The sequence below is a fragment of the Aulonocara stuartgranti genome (assembly GCF_965226115.1).
Source record: "Aulonocara stuartgranti genome assembly, chromosome: 7".
NCBI classification, from domain to species: domain Eukaryota; kingdom Metazoa; phylum Chordata; class Actinopteri; order Cichliformes; family Cichlidae; genus Aulonocara; species Aulonocara stuartgranti.
This window is the reverse complement of record NC_138945.1, coordinates 55,865,586-55,886,504: the sequence shown is the minus strand read 5'-3', so window position 1 is coordinate 55,886,504 and position 20,919 is coordinate 55,865,586. Positions and strand designations below refer to the sequence as shown.

Sequence of the window (20,919 nt, the reverse complement as noted above, 5' to 3'; positions counted from 1 at the left end):
TGCTCCGTGAACAGGAAAGCGAGCTTCCACAAGAGAGAAAAATGGCCAAGTCGCTTATTAACTGCAAGTCACATTAATGAGCCAAGACTGTGTAATCTACAAATACATCCAATATAGGTTTATGATAAATAGTTCCACTGTAATGTCGATCTTTGCCTCGTTCTCTGGCTGCAAAAGGCGTGATTTCAACCTCTGTGCTCAACCTTATTTTCCACACAAAAATCCAAGCAGAGTGTGACAGGCATAGCTACCTTTGAACAATATGACCCCAAGGAAATTGTTCTGTGGAAGAAGCAAAATATTTGCTCACTGGCTGTATCTGAGCTATGTGGAAAGTGAGTCGCTAGTAAGTTCAAAGTGGCTGGAGTGAGGACAATCCCCGCTCTGTCAAGAATTAGAGCCACCTCTGCAAATAGGCCCGTGTGTAATGCCTCAGGGTGGGAGTTTCACCGAGGCTGGGGTTTCCATGTAAATAAACAGTGTGGGGGTCTCGGTGGGTGGAGAGCCCCCACCACCACCACCGTTCTCCCTGGGGTTTGGGCCCAGCCTTTTGTTGCCTTTAATCCAAGCACTCTCTATTGAAAAGCATGAGGGGGTGCCTGGGTGAGATTAGCCCGCCAGCTCTTGTGAGTGCTTGAGTTTCTCACAGACTGCCCCCATACTTTTGGAAATAACACAGTTATCCCACATCCTCAAGGAGGCTGACAAGAATGACAAGTAAGACGACTGCTGGGCAATCTCAGACCTTAAGGTGACATAATGACCTCAGCTTTCCCCAAAGTGAAGCATGGCTGGTTGTATTTAAGTCACTTACTGCAAGGCTTTACCAGACTTGTTATAACCATAATTTAACTCCCCACTATTATACACAATTACATCTCGAATATGTGTGAAGATTTCACACGCATCTGTTGCTAATTTAGCAGCTTTGAATGCATGTAGCACTTTAGAAAGATCAGAGATAATGTGATTTTCATTTGCAGCTGTATGGATGTGGTGTTGCCTCTTTTGTTTCACAACCGAGAAACACACATAGTTAGTAGCTACATATACACAAGCAGTCAAGTGTCACATTTCTGCCTTGTGAAAGCAAAACACATATCTATACAACACAACTTTAATATCATGTCTAATGTTAGAACAAGTGGATTGGCCTCTGTGATAAAGGTAAACAAGAGCCTTTTGTCTGCTAGTTACATAGGCCCATATGTAAAGGAAAACTACAGGTTGTAATGTTACAACTGTTTGCATGCTTCCTTTCTTCCTTTGTTTAATGTAGGCTCTCATTACCACGTGGTGGTAACAGATTGTTTGAACTGGAGAGAAAAGCCATTCGAAGCTAATTAAGCAGCCATTCCAGGCTCTATTCACAGGCAGAGGACCGAGGAGCACAGGCATTTGTCAGCGCTTGACCCCGCGTGGTATTGATTGACAACGCTGCCGCGTGAATGACAGGCTTGGCGCCGGCGGGCCAATAGGAAGCCGGCGAGTAAGTGCGCCGCGCGGCCATTGGACGAGAGGCCTTAAAGCCGCAGAGGAGTCCCACGTGGGGGCAGAACCGAACCTTCAAAACAAGGCGCAGAGGCAGCGCTCAGACATGGCTGATGTTCATATCACACAAAGGCAATCATCTCCTCTTCCCCCGCTGAGCAACTATCATCCAAATGCTGATAGGTAGACGAGCGGGTATGTTGTTCAAGAATCTCGAAACACTTACGAGAAATTATATCGAGACGCTCCCGTGGCTTCAATTTTGGTGGGTGTCGTCGATCGATTGGTCATTATATTGTGCCCTTCACGCTGTGCGTGTAGGAAGAGGTAGTGATAGTGGTGGCGAGAGGGAGGGGGGGTTAAACCCGGATATTTCTGGTTTTGCCCGCTACTTTGTATATTTCGTGTTAGCATTTCTTCGTATTTTGTAACCACGTTTTACAAGAAGCACTCCCCTCATCCGTTTTTCTGAGTGTGGGGATAAAAATTCACCGTACACCCCCACCCCTCCTCCTCCCCCGTCCCGCTGGTGGTCTTACCCCCTCAAAAAAAATTCATCATCTTATGTCGGAGGCGCGCACACACAGTGAGGGGGAAAGGAAAACACCCTAATGAAGCGCGGATGTGGAATTTGCGCTGTCTCTGTCAAATTTGGATATCATCGTCGGCACATCAATGCCTGCTGTTGTTGCTGTTGTACACGGTGGGACGGACGGATGATGCCTTGTGGATCCGCGGGATGATGTCATGTACCGTTGCACCCCACGTGGGGGCCGTCGCTCTCCGATAGGCAGATGTGGCCGTATTCCTTCCGAGTAATGCGATTGGACAGATAGGCGCTTTCACGGCAGTTCAGCCCTGCTGCCTGTGTGTGGCAACCGGGGTAAGCTGGACAACTGGGGGAAACGCGAGATTGTGGAGAGTACCATGTTACGTTTTTAAAGAATCTCCAACCTCTTCGAGTCGGAAGACAGATTTTGGAAGCATATTTATTTATTTTCTTCTTCTTCTTCTTCTTCTTTGTGGGATTAACCAGCCGCAGAAGGCGCACATTCCTCGGAGGTTCGCGGTTGAAGAATAAAGTATAGTTTAATCGAGCCCGACCGCACTAAAAATTTTTCTCCCAGCCCGGCTGGGTGCGTTCTGGAGAGAGCGAGGGAGAGAGGATGCTTGACGAAAACTGCGTCCACCAGGCTTACATTAGGAGGGATTAAACGCATGAATTATAGCCTGCTCAGTATTTTCTTCGGGAGCAGAAGTCGGACGGACGCTTCGGACTCACGCACGGGTACGTATTTACAAGAGCTGTTGATTTCTTTCTTAGTTTTTTGTCTAATTTTTGGGCGTACGCTCGACCCCGCTTCCACGACTCTGAGCGGGAGTCAAACAGTAGGTGCAAGCCAGCGGCTGTCGCTTATGGCCTGCCTGTAGACGTCCTACGGACCGGGTGAGGGGGCGGTGGTGGTCATTTCACAAACAGCAGTCAGTTTCCGTTCTTTTTTTTCCTTTTATTATTATTATTTTTATTAAAGAACGAAACGGATCTGAGCATTAAAATTGCACGGCGGATAAGTGGCTTCTCCAACCTCGTCTACGTGTTGGCATCATGTTAAACTGCACGTTGAGATTTGTTAGGATATCGAGTCTGACCACTGACCGAATAAGGTCATCAAGAAGACAGAAGCGCTCGACTGTTGTGCTGCTTCCCTGACTCGGCTCGAACTGCTGCGGTAACTGGGACTAGTGTGCTGTGGTGACTACTTACTTATTGGTAAACAGTGTAAAGTGTATGTGTGTGTGGTTTTTTTTTTCTATTTTATTTTTACGGTTATAGATTAAACCGCGTCATTTCTCAACACAGGATTTTCACGACCTCCCTCCCCCCCCTCTCCTCATCCCCTGCCTCCCCCCTCCCTCACTCCCCTCGGCCCTGTCTGCTGAGACTGGTGTGGCTGTGAGCAAATTTCACCCGTTTTGCCAAAGGACCTGTACACTGGAGGGATAAACAAAGGATACATTTCAAGATGTATCCACAAGGCCGACATCCGGTAAGACTCGCTTCACCTATACTTAGAGAAGATTGCATATTTATTACAAAACACTGGTGCTGGTGTATGGTTCCTGCCTGTGCCGTGTCCTCCCCCACGTTCTCCTGAAACATGCCCTGCAAAGCGTTTTCCGCTCTTAATGCAGGTCATCAGATTTCTGTATGGGTTTCATTACAGTGCATTTATGCTTCATCGGAATATGCAGTCAGTACTAAATGGATGCAGATTGTTTGTATGCCTGGAGATATTTACTCAGCCAGACACTTGCATATGACTGTGTCTGAACGTGAAGACAGGTGGTGGTAGTGGTGGTGGTGATTTGAATTTCTTTTTTGAAATTACATTTCATATTTGGTGTGAAAGCTAATGTGTTATTACCCCCTGGAGGTGTGAATCAGACCGACCTTGTGGTAATGTCTTCCCGCAGAGGAGATGTTATCCTAAAAGCCTGAGTCTAAATGTGTGAACTGTTCAGCTCTCCTTAGCAGGTCACAATGCAGAATAAAACTTTCTCTGTCTCTCTCTTTTTTTCTTTTTTTTCTTTTTTTTACAACCACTTTTCTTTTCTTTTCTCTTTCAGGCTCCACATCAGCCTGGCCAGCCTGGCTTCAAATTCACCGTAGCAGAGTCTTGTGACAGGATTAAAGATGAATTTCAATTCCTCCAAGCCCAGTATCACAGGTAATGATTATACTCAAAGAATGGCAGTGTCAACATTTACTCTATTGGATTTTGAGGTTAACGCTAATATTTGACTGTTGACTTCTGTAGGAGCATATATGTTTGTTTTTTTAAAAGCATCCCCGTTTTTATCCTGTGCACATCTCTGTTAAGTGGTTAAGTGATTGAAGTGCCACAGACGCTTGAAAATGACACCTGGTCTCCTATTTTAAGTCTTAAGGTGGAGTATGACAAACTGGCCAATGAGAAGACAGAGATGCAGCGCCACTATGTCATGGTAAGATTGTGTTACAATTGAAAGCAATTATGGTTTCCAGATTGCACGGCTTGTTGAAGATCTAGTTGGGGTGGAGTGAGACGGGGCTATTGTGATCACCTATGTGGTTGTTAGGGCGGGCTGAGTGGCAGGTACAGGCCTGTGAAAGCCCCCCCGTGGGGGTTGATGTAGCAGGTTGTTACAGAGGAGCGCTTCCTGACAGGCGGCCGGCAGTGGGCTGCCGCTCCATTATAGCATGCCCCTGATCTCCAAGGGTCGGCTGCAGTGTTGCCCTCTGTGTGTGCTGATCTGATTATTCTCCTAGGAGACTCCACGCTCAGACATATGCATGGCCATAAATTAGGTGTGAGCTGAGGGCGGAGGCCCAGAGCAGCGTGTGGGAAAATACACCACAGTAAACAAAATGGAGGACGTGGAGCACACTGCAGTCTCCTTTATACTCAGCTTCTTTGTAAACCTTAATCATTAGCTTGCTTTTTTTTTTTTTTTTTTAAAGTAGCCTTTTAGAAAAACATAGGTGTGCCCCTGACGCAAAAATTAGCTCAGACATGACACACTAAGAAGGCTATCCCAGGTAAACACACCGGGAATTATTTAAACCAATGCATGCAGCCTTAAATTAAACTTCTTTTTTTTTTTTTTTGCTCAGAGGAAAACAGCATGTCGGCCTGACAAGCAGGAGGTTAGGTAAACATGTTGGGAAGTATCCCACAGCCAGCGCTCGGTGTCAGGTTACGCCATGGCTGTGGGGCTCTGATCTCAGACAGAATGGCTCTCTTGTTTGAGAGTAATTTTCGAAGAAGCTAATGGACTGAATAATGCATTGGCCTCATCAAATAGACGCTGACTGGAAAGCCATTTCTGCTCCGGCTGCCACTTGTGGGCTCGGCGGATTACATTTCAGCCAGACAGACTGACCTGGCTGGAAATAAGTGTTGAGCAACCGCGTTACTCTAAGTAAACAAACATCACAGGGATCTGAGGGCTTAAGCTGATCAATAACTCTAACCCTCTCTTTTCCGCCCACACTGCAAACAGCGAAGCATTGATTTATTGGCTATTCACTCTGAGCTGCTCAAAGAAATCCTTTTGTTATCTGATCTTATAACGTATCTCCTTTTCCTGTAAAAACACTTTTTATATAGGCGTTATAGTGTTCAAACCCTGACCGTGATGGAATCAGCGCAGCGATAATTACATTAAGGTTACGCCAGTCTCATGAGTGTAGAGCGCAAAAACACTCGCCTGTTGTTACACGTAATAAATATCATCAGATCTTGTAACTGCGCTGACGTCACTAACCACAATTAAATCCCTGCTTTCATTTCAGTATTACGAGATGTCCTACGGGCTGAACATTGAGATGCACAAGCAGGTACGTATCACAGTGCTGCTCATATTTTTCAGCTCATTGGTTTTCCACGGTGTCAGGGGATGTCAGATCCAGGCGGAGCCACTTACAGGCTGTGAGCTGAACTGAGCATCAGTAATGGTCTGAAAACAGGCAGATCCACTGCACACAAACAACAACACAACCCCAAACTTCTGCCACAGCTTGTACAAGTGCTGTGAGCCGTTATTGGAAATTTGCATATGCTGTGCATCCGGGATTTGACTCAGCTTTCTGATAAGATTAAAGGTAGACTTTGGCAGGCTTAGCCTTTTGACTTAATGATTAAAAAGAGAGGCCCTCTGATAGGTCAGTATTTCTTTTTTTCAGGATAAAGTAATTACACCAGCAGAGCAAAAGTCCTTTAGTCACTTCTTTGTGGTCTTATCTTTATCAGAAGATCCTATCTTGTATGTCTCTGCAGATAAATCGCACTGAAGTGATAGAGATTGTGTGAATGAGTGACATTTCATTGTCTATGTTCCCGCGCCCCCCTGCGACTGCCTGGCTTGGTTATAATGACAGCGTTGGCGACACGGTGGGTTGGCGTGTTAGGGCGATCCATCAGTGTCTGTGTGTCACACTTCCACATGTCTGTCAGGGCTCAGGCCCTTCTGATAGCTTCTGTCAGGCACTTATCGCCAACCAGAGGAGAGAGGTGGGGGGGATGGTATCAGGAGACAAGTTGGAGAATAGAGCTGGAGGCGGGGCAACAGCCCAGCTCTGTGTAAACAGGTTAATCGACTGATCCATTTTAGCGCCTGACTTTTATCAGGAACCTCAACAGAGCTGATGGAAGCGCTTGAATAATTCATCAGTGGGGCCCTAACCTGCTGAACGGCGTGTTTGTGAGCAAACAGTGTGGGCCCCGTCCATGCAGCTCCCCCAGCTTACAGCTCAGGCAGGGGAGGAGGAGAAGATGGGGAGCGGTTAACAGGCAGGGTTGGGATGGATTATTGGATGCACACAGGCATATTATTTTCCTGCCAGGAGATTTATTCCATGGTGAGGAAATTCATTCCTCTAACTGTGCCTTTTTCATTACTGTGCAGGGACATAATTCACATTTCAGAATGCGTACACGGGCAAAGCTTAGACTGACGTTGGTGGTGTTATCTGATCCCTCTCTATCAGCCATGTCAGTTTGTCGATGCAAACTGCTAATTTCTGCTGCATGATGTCAGCTGGTAATTATCTTCATATGGTGCTTGTTTTCCAAGAGCTGCATGGGGTTTGGGGCTTGTATGGTGCTAAGAGTCAATCAGATTAGGTCGTTACCTACGGCTGTAACGCAGCCATGTCTGCAGGAATCATTTGCTAAGTAGCAAAGTATCTGCCGTGGCGAGCGCCAAAGCAAACTTGGTCAGCCAACAGGCTGTCTGCAGTCTTCATACAAAAGAGGCGTGCAGTGAAAAGTGGTTGGAGGAACTGTGGCTCTCCAAGCCATCAGTACTTCCATATCCCCAATCTGTCATGTGGGACTGGACTGCAGTGTAATAATTTCAGGGTGTGAACTGTTGGGTGTCAGTTTCACTTACATAAGCAGAAAAGTTACTTGACTGTACTTTAAGATGTGGCGTAACAACAACGGTTATGTTCTTATGCTGTTTTTGTTAGAATAAGTTTATTGTTTTTTAGATTGTGTCATGCTTTGTTTAGGAAAAAAAAACACAGCTCGACTGCTGCAGCTGACAAGACTAATCACAGTAGTGACTCACGTATTCATTTATGCAGCTTTTCAGCATTTTTCAAATCAATACCAATAACTTTAAATGCCAATTAGAAACTAATTCTGGACTCACTACACTTCTTTATCAAAGACTGGTTTAGTGGAAGCATCATTTTTTGGCTTAAACAAACTCTGATGTTTTTCTTCTTACTCTGAAAACCTGACATGAGGCAACGCTGTCAAAATTGCCGAGCCTCTAAATGGGACTAGTCAAGTATTGTTTATAGATGGATCATGTGACCAGAGCCACCACTTGTTTTCGCTCTACATTTAATACTCATCAGTGTCTCGAGTCCATTTTCCCATTGCTGATAGCAACAGGCGAATACCTCTCTGCACACCATTGACAAGCCAGCCCGAGAGTGCTCTTAAAGTGGTGCTACACAGGTCCGAGTACCTGTAATTGTGTAGCGGCAGTGCAAAGCCAGCCTCTCAAGGGCCAAGCTGTCATCTGCTTAAAGTGACAACAGCCCAATTTTTATCTGCCGGCAGGGGGGAAAAAAAGAAATCCTCCCAGCTCTGCACCGTATCTATTTTGACAGCAGTGGCGAGTTGAGTTGTTGCCTTTTCCGTGTATTTGCATGTTGTGCTGTGAGAGTGTAGAGACTGCCAGTTGTTTAGGGCAGAGTGGATCAGCCACCTCCTGACCTTTCCCAGCCAGCTGTCACCATGACACTAAGCTACAGAGGAATGGGCCGTGCGCTCGAGGCCTTTCTGCAAATCCTGTCAAATGTCCGACTGCTATTTACATGGCTTATCTGAACAAACATGGATTATACGGGTCCTGTCGCTTTTCGACCATTTCTGTGGGGCTCCTTCAGCTCTTTCTAGAACACTTACTACGTTGCATTAATACCAGCGCTCGTAAAACATTTATCTTTATTACCTGTAGGTCACATTTATTGTGTGCCAAAGGGGACCGCAGTTCAGTCTCTTTCTTTTTTTTCTTTTTCTTTTTTTTTGTCTGCGGGCAATAATCAAGTTATAGTCATTGTTATCTTTTGGACTATTGTACTTCCTGTGACACATGCTGCCATATATTTGTTTGGCATTATTGCATCTGATCCGCGGCTTCATCTGATATTGCATCTTCAGCTTGTTGTTGGTTGTCCTGCTGGCTTGACTGGCTAAGTGGCTATCCATGTTGCAGCTTGGGTCAGCAGGTCTCGTTCTGTTGGACATTACTCTCCAATCTCTCTGGCTCTGCTTAGAGGTAATATGTCTGGCTGCCAAAACTGCCTGGCATTTCTGCCATGTGTAATAAATAAGCTAGCGGTCTGCAAAGTACATTGTGTGTGCTGCTGCTCCAAATGAAAAATCAGAGAAAATCCCTGTGATGTGTTTGTGTTCTGCAGTGGCCCTGGGTTGAACTGCGGCTCATAAATTCCAAAGATGATGTAGCTTTGGCGCTGTTATTTTTCTGCTCCCAGTGCAGAGCTTGAACCTGAAAGTCTCATCTCCTTTCCCTGGAAGGAGAAAGAGAGGCATAGCAGGCCGGCTGTGCAGTGTTTTTACAGGAGACTGGAGGGGGTGGGGGGCGTGGAGCATAGCCCCCCGCCCCCGATCTTTCCCCGCACACCACCTCCTACTGCTCTTTTTATCCACCATTCATTTGGTACGTTCATGTGATCGACAGGCTGAAAATTCAATTTAATGACCTGCCTCCAAGCACGTAATATGATTTTAAAGCCTGTTACGGTCAAGCAGAGGTGCCATTTGCATAATGATCCCAGCAAGATAGGGCTGCAGCCGTTGCCATGGCAGTTGGTAGACAAGCAGAAGAATGGAGGCAGGGCGTCGTGGATGTTGGGAGGCTATGAGGTTGGTGGGCTGGGTGCTTGATTGCAGTGAGAAACGGCTTGGGCTAAAGCTGTAGCTTTAGCAAACGCCACTTACGACACAGGCTGCTTGCTTAATGGTATTGATTGAAGGTGTCTCCCCTACAATGTTATTACCGTTTGTCTTTGCATTCTCTGCAGTCCTAATTGTTAATGTAAATTCCCCACACCGTTACATGTAAGTAAACAATGCGCTGTAGTTAGTAGGCCTTCCTTCCTGGGGTGTGGTTGTGTGGTTTAACTCTGAGGTTAACTGCAGGACAGCACATTCGCAGATGAGGGGAAGAAGGGCAGAGTGAGAGAGGATCCTCTCAACACAGCAGCACTCTGCCTGCTCATATCCGTTTAGCATGGAGTGCACTCTTAGCACAGCTGTGCTCCATCCCCCTGGGCTCTCCTAATGTTTTAAATATTTCAAATGTCAATATCACGCTGTTTAGAGGATGTTGAGTCAAGCAGTTCTGATTGCCGCAGTAATTGACTTAATCGGTGTAAACATTAAAGGCGGGGTTATATGAAGTCACTGTTTCTTTCATACTTTACCATCTCATTTTGCTCCCCTTTCTTTGTTTTCCAGACGGAGATTGCCAAACGGCTCAACGCAATTTTAGCTCAAATTATGCCTTTCCTGTCACAAGAGGTGAGTTTTGAGCCCGGTTTCCAAACGGTGTCACAGTTTACTACTAAAGCAACGCCACTTATTGTTGCCTGTACCCTTAAGATAATACTCCTTGCTTTTGGGAATAATTGTGGTTAAGAGCATTTTATCTCACCTTTATAATTTTAGTGTTGCTTTGGAAAAAAACTGTGAAATTCATAGATGAGCAAGTGTGGATGTGTGATAAATAATCTTTTGCAAATGTCTGTCCACAGCACCAACAGCAGGTTGCTCAGGCAGTAGAGAGGGCTAAGCAGGTGACTATGACTGAGCTGAATGCCATCATCGGGGTACGTGGACTTCCCAATCTGCCTCTCACCGTGTGTATACCCCCTTTTATTCCTTTATTTGACCTTGGGTAGGGGCAAACCTTCACATCAAATTCATATACCGAGTAGTCTGAACTGTTGAGTGAACACATTGTAATACACCACTTGCTACACTTATAGTGCAGATTTGCCTCTTTTTAAATCAAATGTGTCATCACTATTTTTTTTTTTCATTTCATGACTTATTTTTCACTATTAAATTCAAACGAAACTATTAATATTGGCAACTACACCCCAAAAACAAACCAAAAAAAGACTCATGCATTGCTTTAGCTTTGGCCTCGGTGGCATCTTCAATGCCTTGTTGTGTGTTGATAAATGCGAGCCTGAGAGCTCTCGAGATCCCCCTTCGCAGCTCGTATTGCTTTAATTGGCTAAGGTTTTAATGAGGAGCCTCATCTCTCACAGTTGACCTGGATTGCTGTGGGAATTAAAAGGCTGAGGGTGAACTAAACACAGCCAGCACTGCAAGCTAACTGAGACAGCACAGACAGTCGTCAGCCACCACGGCTCCGCTGCACAGTTCTTTTCACGCCACGGCAGCGAGCTGTAATCCGCTGCATTCATCGTGGCTTCCAAACGCCATCTGCTCCTCATTGATCAGCTGTGCTGACCCTGGCGTGCTATAATGAAAGTGATTGGTTTCACCTGTGATAGAAAGCTCAAACTGTCTGTGATCTTGTGACTACTGTAGACTCTCCGGCGCACACAGAAGACTAGCCTAAAGGCTCACTTGATGACTGGAAGCAGATATTGGAATTCAATTAATAACCCCCTTGGTGACCTTTTGTTCCTGGATAACTGCTCCCTAGAATTTGCCTGAGTGGGTGTCTTGAGGTGATGGAAAACTGTTTGTTACTCCTCTGTTGGACTGAAATGGATGCTTTATTACAGTTTTTGGAAGAGCAGCTGCTGCAGTAGTTCCTAAGAATAGGAGATTTCACTAGTGGGGCTTTTTGTGTTCTATATGATTTTCACATTTGGAGCATCACAGTACTAGGATGTTGTACATTTGAATTTGTATTTTTCATCATCTGACTGTGCCTTTTTGGGCTTTCAAAGCATTAAGAAAACATTTTATGAGCTATCTGACAAGCTCAGTTTTAGTTTGTGGTCTTTTGTGGGAACCAGGACAGTTTTTATGAAACAGTAAAGCTCCCACCCGGGTCACTCAGGTCGCTCACGTCAGAGGAGGAGGAAATGTAACCACTGTATGTTTTACGAATACCTTGCCATTAGTTATTCATTAAGAAGAAGCTCTGTAGGCATGCCAAAATCCTCATGTATTTTGTAAAGCAAGGTGAAAGAGCGTGCCAGGTAGACAGGAAGCATCCAGGAGCCAGCTGCATGTCTTATTGATGGAGCTGAGGGCCATTAATAGAATGAAACTGGGGCAGCTGCATGTGTTGAGATGAACCTGACAAGCAGCGTTTTCTGGCAGATTAGAAAATACCCAAAATATCCGCGTCATAAACAAGGCATTTTAAACTACACTCAGTTAGAGGAAAAAGGAGCAAAGAGTAGGTCTTTATCTTAGAATATTAAATTAGAGAAAATAGGCCAGACTCCTTTATTTATTTATTATTGTCTTCATTTATGGCCCCTGTAATGAGGGCTGTTGCTGATCAGCCATGCTTATTACCCATCAGTGCCTCATTAAACACAATGAGCAAGGATGGCTCTCCCCTGCCAATGAACTGGCTCCTTAATTTCCCTCATGGACACAATATTATAACACACTCGCTCTCTTAGGCTCCCAGACAGACACGGAGAGAGAGAGAGAGCTGTGTCTGTCTTGGGTACGTTTTGTAATTGGATTGACATCTGCCCCATGTAACAAAGCACAAGGTTGCAAGTTAAAAAGTTAGCTATTAGTCATGCTAGTCCTCTCTACTTCTACAACAGAAAAACAAAAGAACAATGTGGATTATATTTCTAAGGACATATTTAAGCACTAAGTATTTTGTATTCCTGCTACAGAATTTAGGAGTTCCTGCTGAGTTAATGTATTTTTAATTATGTGTTAGGCCTGCCCACCACCGTCTTCTATGCGTCGCACTACCTCCCTGGTCATTACAAAGATTCTAATATTCCTGAAATGGCCATAAATGGCCACTGATTGAAATCCGTCTTGTAAAAAGAGAGAGGAGTGTGCTGTAACAGCATCTGAATTATTCAGCTGGCTCGTATACGGGTAATAAATTGCTGATGTTTTTATTGGTGTCTCAGCTAAGTATTATTTAACCTTGCTTTAAACTGCTTACTTCCATGCTGAGTGCCTTTTAACTCCCATCTATTTCCCTGTGCCTTTCAAATATTGATGCTGAGTATTGGAGGGTTGACTGAGTGCCAGCATGGGACCCCTGGTCCTCGCTCCCGCAGCAGCCTTCCAGACACACACTCAGAAACACACTCAAAGACTCAGAGTGAGAGGGAAGGCGTGCCAGCTTCTAGCACTCTGTGTTCCCGCAGTCTCTTAAAGTTTGGGTGCGCAAATGATTCATGTTCCGTCAATCCAGAAATGTGACTATGAGATCAGTAAACAGACACTGGATGTGTTTGAAAAGCGGGTATTGTTTAGCCCACAGACAGATTTCCACAGAGTTTTGTATTCTGATCGCTTAAATCACAGAGGCACAGGAGTTGTGTTGTTGCAGTAGAATATGTGCCAGTTTACCTTTAAGCATAATGATTTTCTCTTTTAAGATGTGGCTGAAGCAGACTTTTTTCCCTTTTGGATAAAGTAGAATGAAAAATATTTCAGTTGTTTTCAATAATACACTGCGATTAGTGGGTTATTTCGATAACTTGAGCACCTCTGCCTCGTGTGTTACACATGCTGAGAGTGGTCAGGCAGTTATAGGTTTTACTCGCCTCAGCACAGATCTAGGGCTTATGCCACCCTGGCCTGGTATGGAAATAGCACTGAGGGGGATTGCTGTGTGTTCCTGACAGTAATAGACGTGTGAATGTGCTAATATCATCTGGGGTTTAGCCTCGTGCTTAGTTGGTGGTTTCTCCTCGCCCTTTTCCTCCAACCCATTTGTTGTCTGTCTGTCTATCTCCCTGTCACCTTACAGCAGCAGCAGCTCCAGGCACAGCACCTCTCCCATGCTGCCCATGGGCCTCCAGTCCAGTTGCCGCCTCACCCCTCGGGCCTGCAGCCCCCTGGCATCCCCCCTGTGACGGGCTCCGGATCAGGGCTGCTGGCGCTAGGAGCTCTAGGGAGCCAAGCCCACCTCCCAGTAAAGGATGAAAAGAACCACCATGATCTCGAACACCGAGGTGAGAAGAAGAGCTCGGCCCCATAGCTTTGTTAGCTAGTTATTATTTGCGAGAATCAAAAGGCATATTAATTTTAGCAGTTCTGAAAAGATGTTAAACTGACATAAACCAATTTAGTGCTGAGTGCTTCTCACTCTCACAATCATAGGGTCCTTAGGTGAGGAGCACATCCTGTCTGTTCACATTCTGTCTGGGTAATGAGCTGGTACATTCCCAGCCCATGACTGCATAAGCTATTCAGCAGCTCCAATACACGCCGATAAGAGGGGCCTTGTGCCCTGCAGTTGATTGTCACACATTCGGCTAGAAGCATCTGTTATGATGTGCTAAGTGACTTGTTTTTCTCTTTGCTCCGCTTGGTTTCATCTTTACCTCGGACGCCACCGTGATGTCTGCGACACAGAGAGCACGGTAAGTTTCCCGAGCCGCACTCGTTTTGCTTTTTTGTAATTCATCACATTTTCATCTGCGCTGCAAGTGTCAAGTAGAGCCTTCCATCAGTGCATGCATATACTGATTTCATGCGGTGTAATCTGAGTTCAATAAAATGATTAATGGAAAATGAGGTCTGGAATATAAATCGTGTGTGTTTAATCCAGAAGGGGAAATGACTGGTATCATGTGAGATAGATTAGAAGCCTTGTAATTTCATCACAATTAAAGAAGGGCTTGGACTTCCCCTTCTTAAAGGATTTATTTGATCCCTTCTACTGTCTCCCTTGTTTACCAGCTCTCTCTCTTTCTTCTTCTTGGCATGTGATGAATATTTATGAACACAAATGGAGTGTTGTTTTGTTTTGTTTTTCTTTTCTTTTTTTTCTTCTTCTCCACCTCGTCTGGCTGGGCCTGCTAAAGTGTTATATTTGAAATGCTGCGATCTATGATGGCTTGTGATGGGCCTGTGAGATTGTGTTTCTGTAGGCCGGGCCAGCTGAATACGTGCAGTCATGTCTGAAGAAATGGAAGTCCTGGGGCGATTAGCGGGCCTGTTTTGTTTCTGTGCTCTCGTCCCTGGTCATCTGATAGTAGAATGGTGACTTTGGCTAATGAGTCACGCTAAGCATCTCTTTAAAGGTCAGCCATTATGCAGACAGTGGCTTTTTGCCCAGACTGCTAGTCCATCAGCCATTGTTCACTTCTCTGAGTCGCCGCTGACTTAGTCCATGTTTTCGCTTTGGTCCTCAGATGAGGGACAGAGAGAATCGGGAGAACTTGGCAGTTTACAGGCAAGTGGCAAACTCCTGTGAAAGCTGCTGGACACCTGCCTAAAGCCTCCCATTCTTTTGGCATTTAGAGTGAGCTGTCCCAGCTTGTGTGGGCAGGCTCCATGAAGAAGCACCAGTCAGTCCCACGCTGCCGTGCCCACTGGCAGGATATAGATTCTCTTTCTTTATCTGAGCTCAAAGCCTCAGCTGACATGGTGCCCAAGCGCACTACGGCAATCAATGCCCAGCACCCAAAACATATAGGTTCTCTCCCCCCTCTCTCTCGCTTTACTTTCGTTTTTCTCTCCTCCCATCTCTATCTCTCTCTCTCTCTCACGCTCAGCCTGACTGACTCCGGAGAAAAGGCCCTCTGTTCAGCTACAACACACTGCTCATGTCCCTGTGAGGCTGTTTGTTGTCCAGTTATGAGGAGGAGGGAGCCCAGCTCGGAAAACAAGCCCTCCTCCATTCAGTTCAGATAACAGCCCATTCTGTTGTGTGGCCAGGGACAGGCTTGTGTGCGAGATTGGGCTTGGCTGGTGTCAGGGTACTGTTTGGAGCTGGCCTACAGCTGCATTTTAAGAGTCCGCCGTATCCATCATTGTGTGAATAAGGCATTTTTAGTGTTTGGATTGGCACAGTGTGTTCTCTGTGAATTTGTAATGGATGAGTGACTTGCTGCGCTCTCTTACAGAAGGAAGACAAAATGGTAATAAAGTGTGTTTGGTTTTTCCCCTTTTGCAGAATAACTCAATATCCCCATCAGAAAGCTTACGCACAGCCAGTGAGAAGCATCGCAGCTCCTCAGACTACAGCTTGGATTCTAAGAAACGCAAAGTGGAGGAGAAGGACAGCATGAGTAGATATGTAAGTCCCTGAAGGAGTAGTTCAGCATGACGGGGAAATATGCTTATGCTTATGAATATGCTTATGAATGGTGACTTAAAAAATTGCTTTAGGTTCACAATTTAATTTAAAAAACTAATGAAGTTTAGACCAGAGAACAACATCCCTGGAGTCTGTGCTTTAATTTTTCCCCATCTGTGTGTGTTAAGTTAAACGATTACTAATTATTGTTACAGGACAGTGACGGAGAGAAAAGCGACGACTTGGTGGTCGATGTGTCCAATGAGGTGAGCTGCACAGCAATTGTTCGTAGCACATTGATGTGACATTGCTCTTATGTAAATATTACTGGTGTGTTTCTCCAGGATCCTGCCACTCCAAGGGCAAGCCCAGCCCACTCACCACCTGAAAATGGTATTGACAAGCCCCGCCCCCCAAAGAAAGACACACCCAACAGCCCCGCATCAGTGGCGTCATCTGGAAGCACCCCTTCCTCCAAGGCTAAGGAGCTCAGTCATGTAAGACATCAAAAGAGTTGTGGACAAACTGGGACAGAAAGGGTTTTAAATGACAATTGCTGAGAGACCAAAGGGACATGTGCAAATAGATCTAGGACGTTTTCTGCAGTGGATTAGCAGTGGCTGTCTGTGCTTTAAGTGCATGACTAAACGTCAGGGATAATATTGTCCCGCATCAGGATCAGTCAGGTCTTCTCTGTTAATAGCTCAATGTATTTAACTATTCCAGGATTTTTCCCTCTGCCTCACTAAAAGATTAAAGCCAAAGCAGTAAGGGGATAAAAACGTCCCCATCTCCATTGTGACCATAATAGGTTTTAGAATAAATAGCAGTTTATGGCTCTGCAGGACTATGAGGGTTGTCAGAATTAGATTGGATTAAGTTCAGTTTGCTTTCAAATTGTCAGTGCACAGTGCCTGGTTTCCGGGATTGTGATTGTGCTTGCTCTCTCGTTCCCTTGACAGAATGACAAATCCTCCACGCCTGGTCTCAAATCCAACACCCCCACCCCCCGAAACGATGCCCCCACCCCTGGCACCAGCTCGACTCCTGGGCTCAGACCCATCCTGGGCAAGCCACCAGGCATGGAAGCTCTCGGTTGGTACCATTCTCTTCACTTTACAGAAACTGAGATCTTTTTTTTCCATTATTTGCAAAACTGTTAGGCCACAAACCGATCTCCATCTCCTGTCTTTGTCTACAGCAGCCCCAGCTTTGCGCACACCTCTATCCATTGCAGGGTCCTATCCTACCCCCTTTGCTATGATGGGCCATCATGAAATGAACGGAGGCCTGACTAGCCCTGGGGTGTATGCTGGTCTGCACATCTCCCCTCAGATGAGCGCTGCAGCAGCAGCAGCCTATGGACGCACTCCCATGGTAAAGGCTTTCCCTTTCCTTTTCTGTAGTTTTGGATCATCTAAAAGTCATGTACAGGATGCAATGAGGGATTTTACTCTGATAACAGTTGAGTATGTTAGTCAAACATTCCCATATCATCTTTTAGGGGTTTGATCCTCACACCCACATGAGAGCCCCGGGCCTCCCAGCCAGCCTCACATCTATTTCTGGCGGAAAACCGTAAGTGTCTCCCTAGATATGTTGCAGATCAATTTTTTTGTAACACAGCTGATATCAAATACTGACAGGCACGTGTCTTTTCCTTCAGAGCGTACTCCTTCCATGTCAGCGCAGATGGTCAAATGCAGCCTGTGCCCTTCCCACCCGACGCCCTCATTGGTCCCGGTATTCCACGCCACGCCCGTCAGATCAACACACTGAGCCATGGTGAGGTGGTCTGTGCTGTCACCATTAGCAACCCCACACGTCACGTTTACACTGGTGGCAAAGGCTGTGTCAAAATCTGGGACATGAGCCAACCAGGCAGCAAGAGCCCCGTGTCCCAGCTGGACTGTTTGGTGAGGACCTCATCAGCTTTTCTTAATGTTTACACACATGTTATTTCATTCAACACTAGAAAAAAATTAACAAGCCAAACACTTATTCACATAGTTCAGATTAGGTTTGAGGTTCAATCTTTGGTTTATTTGTTATGACAGGACGTTTTTTATCCTCCGCCCATGATTTGTTTGTTTCTAAAGCTCTCCCTAGCTCCACTGCCTTGAACATGTATTGATTTGCTTTGTCCTCGGTGCAACAGAACAGGGATAACTACATCCGCTCCTGTAAGCTACTGCCTGATGGTCGCACATTGATTGTCGGAGGCGAGGCCAGCACACTGACCATCTGGGATCTGGCCTCCCAGACACCGCGGATCAAAGCTGAGCTCACCTCCTCAGCCCCGGCGTGCTACGCCTTGGCCATCAGCCCTGATGCCAAAGTCTGCTTCTCGTGCTGCAGTGATGGAAACATTGCCGTTTGGGACCTGCATAACCAGACTCTCGTTAGGTCGGAAACAAAACTTTATTTGCAGTATGTGGGCTTGAGTCAATTTAAAAGATAATGTCAATAACTGTCTGTATGCCTTCCGATTTTGATTTTAGGCAGTTTCAAGGTCATACGGATGGTGCTAGCTGTATTGACATATCCCATGATGGCACTAAGCTGTGGACAGGTGGTCTCGATAACACTGTTCGCTCCTGGGATTTGAGAGAGGGTCGACAGCTGCAGCAGCACGACTTCACTTCACAGGTACAACGCTGCATAATGCAAGGGGCCAGACCTGGAGTCTGTTTTCCTTTCGGCCGAAGAACTGTCTGTAATTATTGTCCTGTTTGATCTCCAGATCTTTTCTTTGGGCTACTGTCCGACTGGCGAGTGGCTTGCTGTGGGAATGGAGAGCAGCAACGTGGAAGTGCTCCACCATTCAAAGCCTGACAAGTATCAGCTCCACCTGCACGAAAGCTGTGTCCTTTCCCTCAAGTTTGCCTACTGCGGTATGAACAAACACACAAAAAGAGCATCAGATAAAGCTGACCGTATTTAACTGTGAAGAGCCCTTTGCCTGTCCTTATTAGTGCCTTTTTTAAAATAGCGTAAATGCTTGTTGTCATCTCAAGGCTACTCTTCATTTGTAGGTACTTTTCCTATTACTTGTTAGTGAAAAGTGTCCTGATGGCACTTTTGTTGTCTTTGCAGGTAAATGGTTCGTAAGCACCGGGAAGGACAATCTGTTGAATGCTTGGAGGACTCCTTATGGCGCCAGCATATTCCAGGTATGCAGATCAATGGACTCTGTCTGTAGCCAGGCCAAACGTACACACAGATCTCTAAGAGGAAGGGCAAAACGACCGCTGTCTGACAGGACTATCCTATCAGTGAAAACTGAACCTGAATTATTGACCTGACAAAGACGCCTTTTTGAGGCCCGTCAGGCCAGAAGTTGATGTCAGTGCAATCTAATCTTGCCATGAAGTCAGCTAATTTTCACCACTTAACTTACTCAGCAACATTTAAGTTTGACTGCCTCCAAGATTAAAGTGTTTTTTGTGTGTGTGTTTGCTTTTCTTTAAACAGTCCAAGGAGTCCTCATCTGTCCTGAGCTGTGACATTTCTGCAGACGACAAGTACATCGTGACAGGCTCTGGTGACAAGAAGGCCACTGTGTATGAAGTGATCTATTAGAAGAGACTGCTTTGGATCGGAGCATGCTCAGGAACAGTAGACACTTCCTCCATCCTCCTTCCCTCACACAGACAGCATGGATGTTGCCTGCAGCTCCAAGGTGGATGGGCAGGAAGTTTGGCAGTGCCAGACGAAAATGGATGGTGGTGTTATTGTGGCACTGGATGCTGTGTCCTTCGGCTCTGCCCTTCCTCACTCATACAACTAACACTTGTACAGCGAGTGCAGTTTCCCAAGGCACCGAGAAGAAAATAATGTCTTGCTGTTTCTGTTTGTTGGATATTTCTTTTTTTATTCGTCCTTTTTAATGTGGAGATAAAGTTCCATGACACAAGTAGAAGCGGCGCTTCGCTCTGGAGCTTCTCCTTGGAGGTCCTGTGAAAAGTGTACATAATGGAGTAATAAAAGGCCTTTTATAGATTTATATTTTGGTGTCCAGTTACGCTTGTGATGGTTCTTTCTTGTTCTCTCCGTGATTTTCTGTCCCCTCCGGGGATGGAAATTAGATTAGGACTTTGTAAGAGGATATTCTATTTCAGTTTTTTCCCCCTCCTCGGCTTTTTTTTTTTTTTTTTTTCATGTTCCTTGTCCAAAATGACCTTTTCGGAAATCTAATTTGTATTTTTTTTTCTCCCTGACAAAGGCTTTTTTTTTTCTTCGCTATTTGCTGTATCACAGACATTTGTCCCATGGATTTTTGCAGTCGAGAATTCTGGAAAGGCTTTTTTTTCTGTAGGGAGGAAAAAAATCATGGTTTCCAGTTATGTTTACCCTTTTGACCCTGATCAGCAGAATTTCAGCTTTGAAATGAAGACCTTTCACTGAACCCTGGCTCCTGTCTATAACATCAAAATGGATTTATATCAACTGTCGGATTGATGGGTTTTAGAGAGAAGCAGCTGTGACTTGAGCTCACTCTGTTGACTCAACCACTGTATGAAAACTTTGCTCCACTCTGCAAAGTTTAGCCATCAGTCTATTAGAGATCGTTATTGCCGCTTGTGTTTGCGAGCCTGTGACTGATACGCAAGACTTGGTTACTCATAAAGGACGCAGGCAACGCCATTACCACGTTCGACATTTTGGGTGTATTCTTTGCTTTCTTCAGTATTTCATAATATTCACTACAATCTTCTCATAGACGGGAATGGTCTCATCATAAACACAAGTTAAGACTGTGTAGCATACATGTGGCATCATCCATAAGGACTGTACAGCTGACAGTTGTTGATAAATCAATAAACTGTTTTATATAAAATTTATCTTGACTGGATTTCTGTAGTGCTGTGGTCTCGCTGTGGTAGATTTCCAAGGATTAGTTGGAGACTTTGGAGTAATATGGTTATTAGCTCTTTTTTTGTAAAGCATTAAATTGAGTGTATGACTGAAGATGAAGTTGCCAACAGAATCCACCTTAGCGTCATGACCAAACATGCAGAAATAGCTTAACTACCTGCAAATCTAAACCTTTTTTTTTCTTTTTTTTTCAAATTTTAATCTCAACAGGTGTATGTGCCCAAATGTTACTATTATTTGTTT

At 45.3% G+C, this 20,919-nt stretch overlaps 1 protein-coding gene across 1 annotated transcript; it reads left to right on the top strand.

Annotated features, from left to right (window-relative positions):
• The first annotated feature begins 2,089 nt into the window (after positions 1 to 2,089).
• tle3a (TLE family member 3, transcriptional corepressor a) lies at positions 2,090 to 20,642 on the top strand. The gene is made up of 21 exons (XM_082540309.1): positions 2,090 to 2,779; positions 3,353 to 3,539; positions 4,120 to 4,220; positions 4,434 to 4,497; positions 5,828 to 5,872; positions 10,032 to 10,094; positions 10,328 to 10,432; positions 13,522 to 13,726; positions 14,130 to 14,137; positions 15,676 to 15,798; positions 16,014 to 16,064; positions 16,143 to 16,295; positions 16,761 to 16,893; positions 17,000 to 17,175; positions 17,303 to 17,376; positions 17,465 to 17,714; positions 17,957 to 18,204; positions 18,300 to 18,447; positions 18,542 to 18,692; positions 18,895 to 18,971; positions 19,273 to 20,642. The coding sequence occupies exons 2-21, from the start codon at positions 3,516 to 3,518 to the stop codon at positions 19,378 to 19,380; spliced, it is 2,307 nt and encodes a 768-aa protein (XP_082396435.1). The 5' UTR covers positions 2,090 to 2,779; positions 3,353 to 3,515; the 3' UTR covers positions 19,381 to 20,642.
• Positions 20,643 to 20,919: the final 277 nt, after the last annotated feature.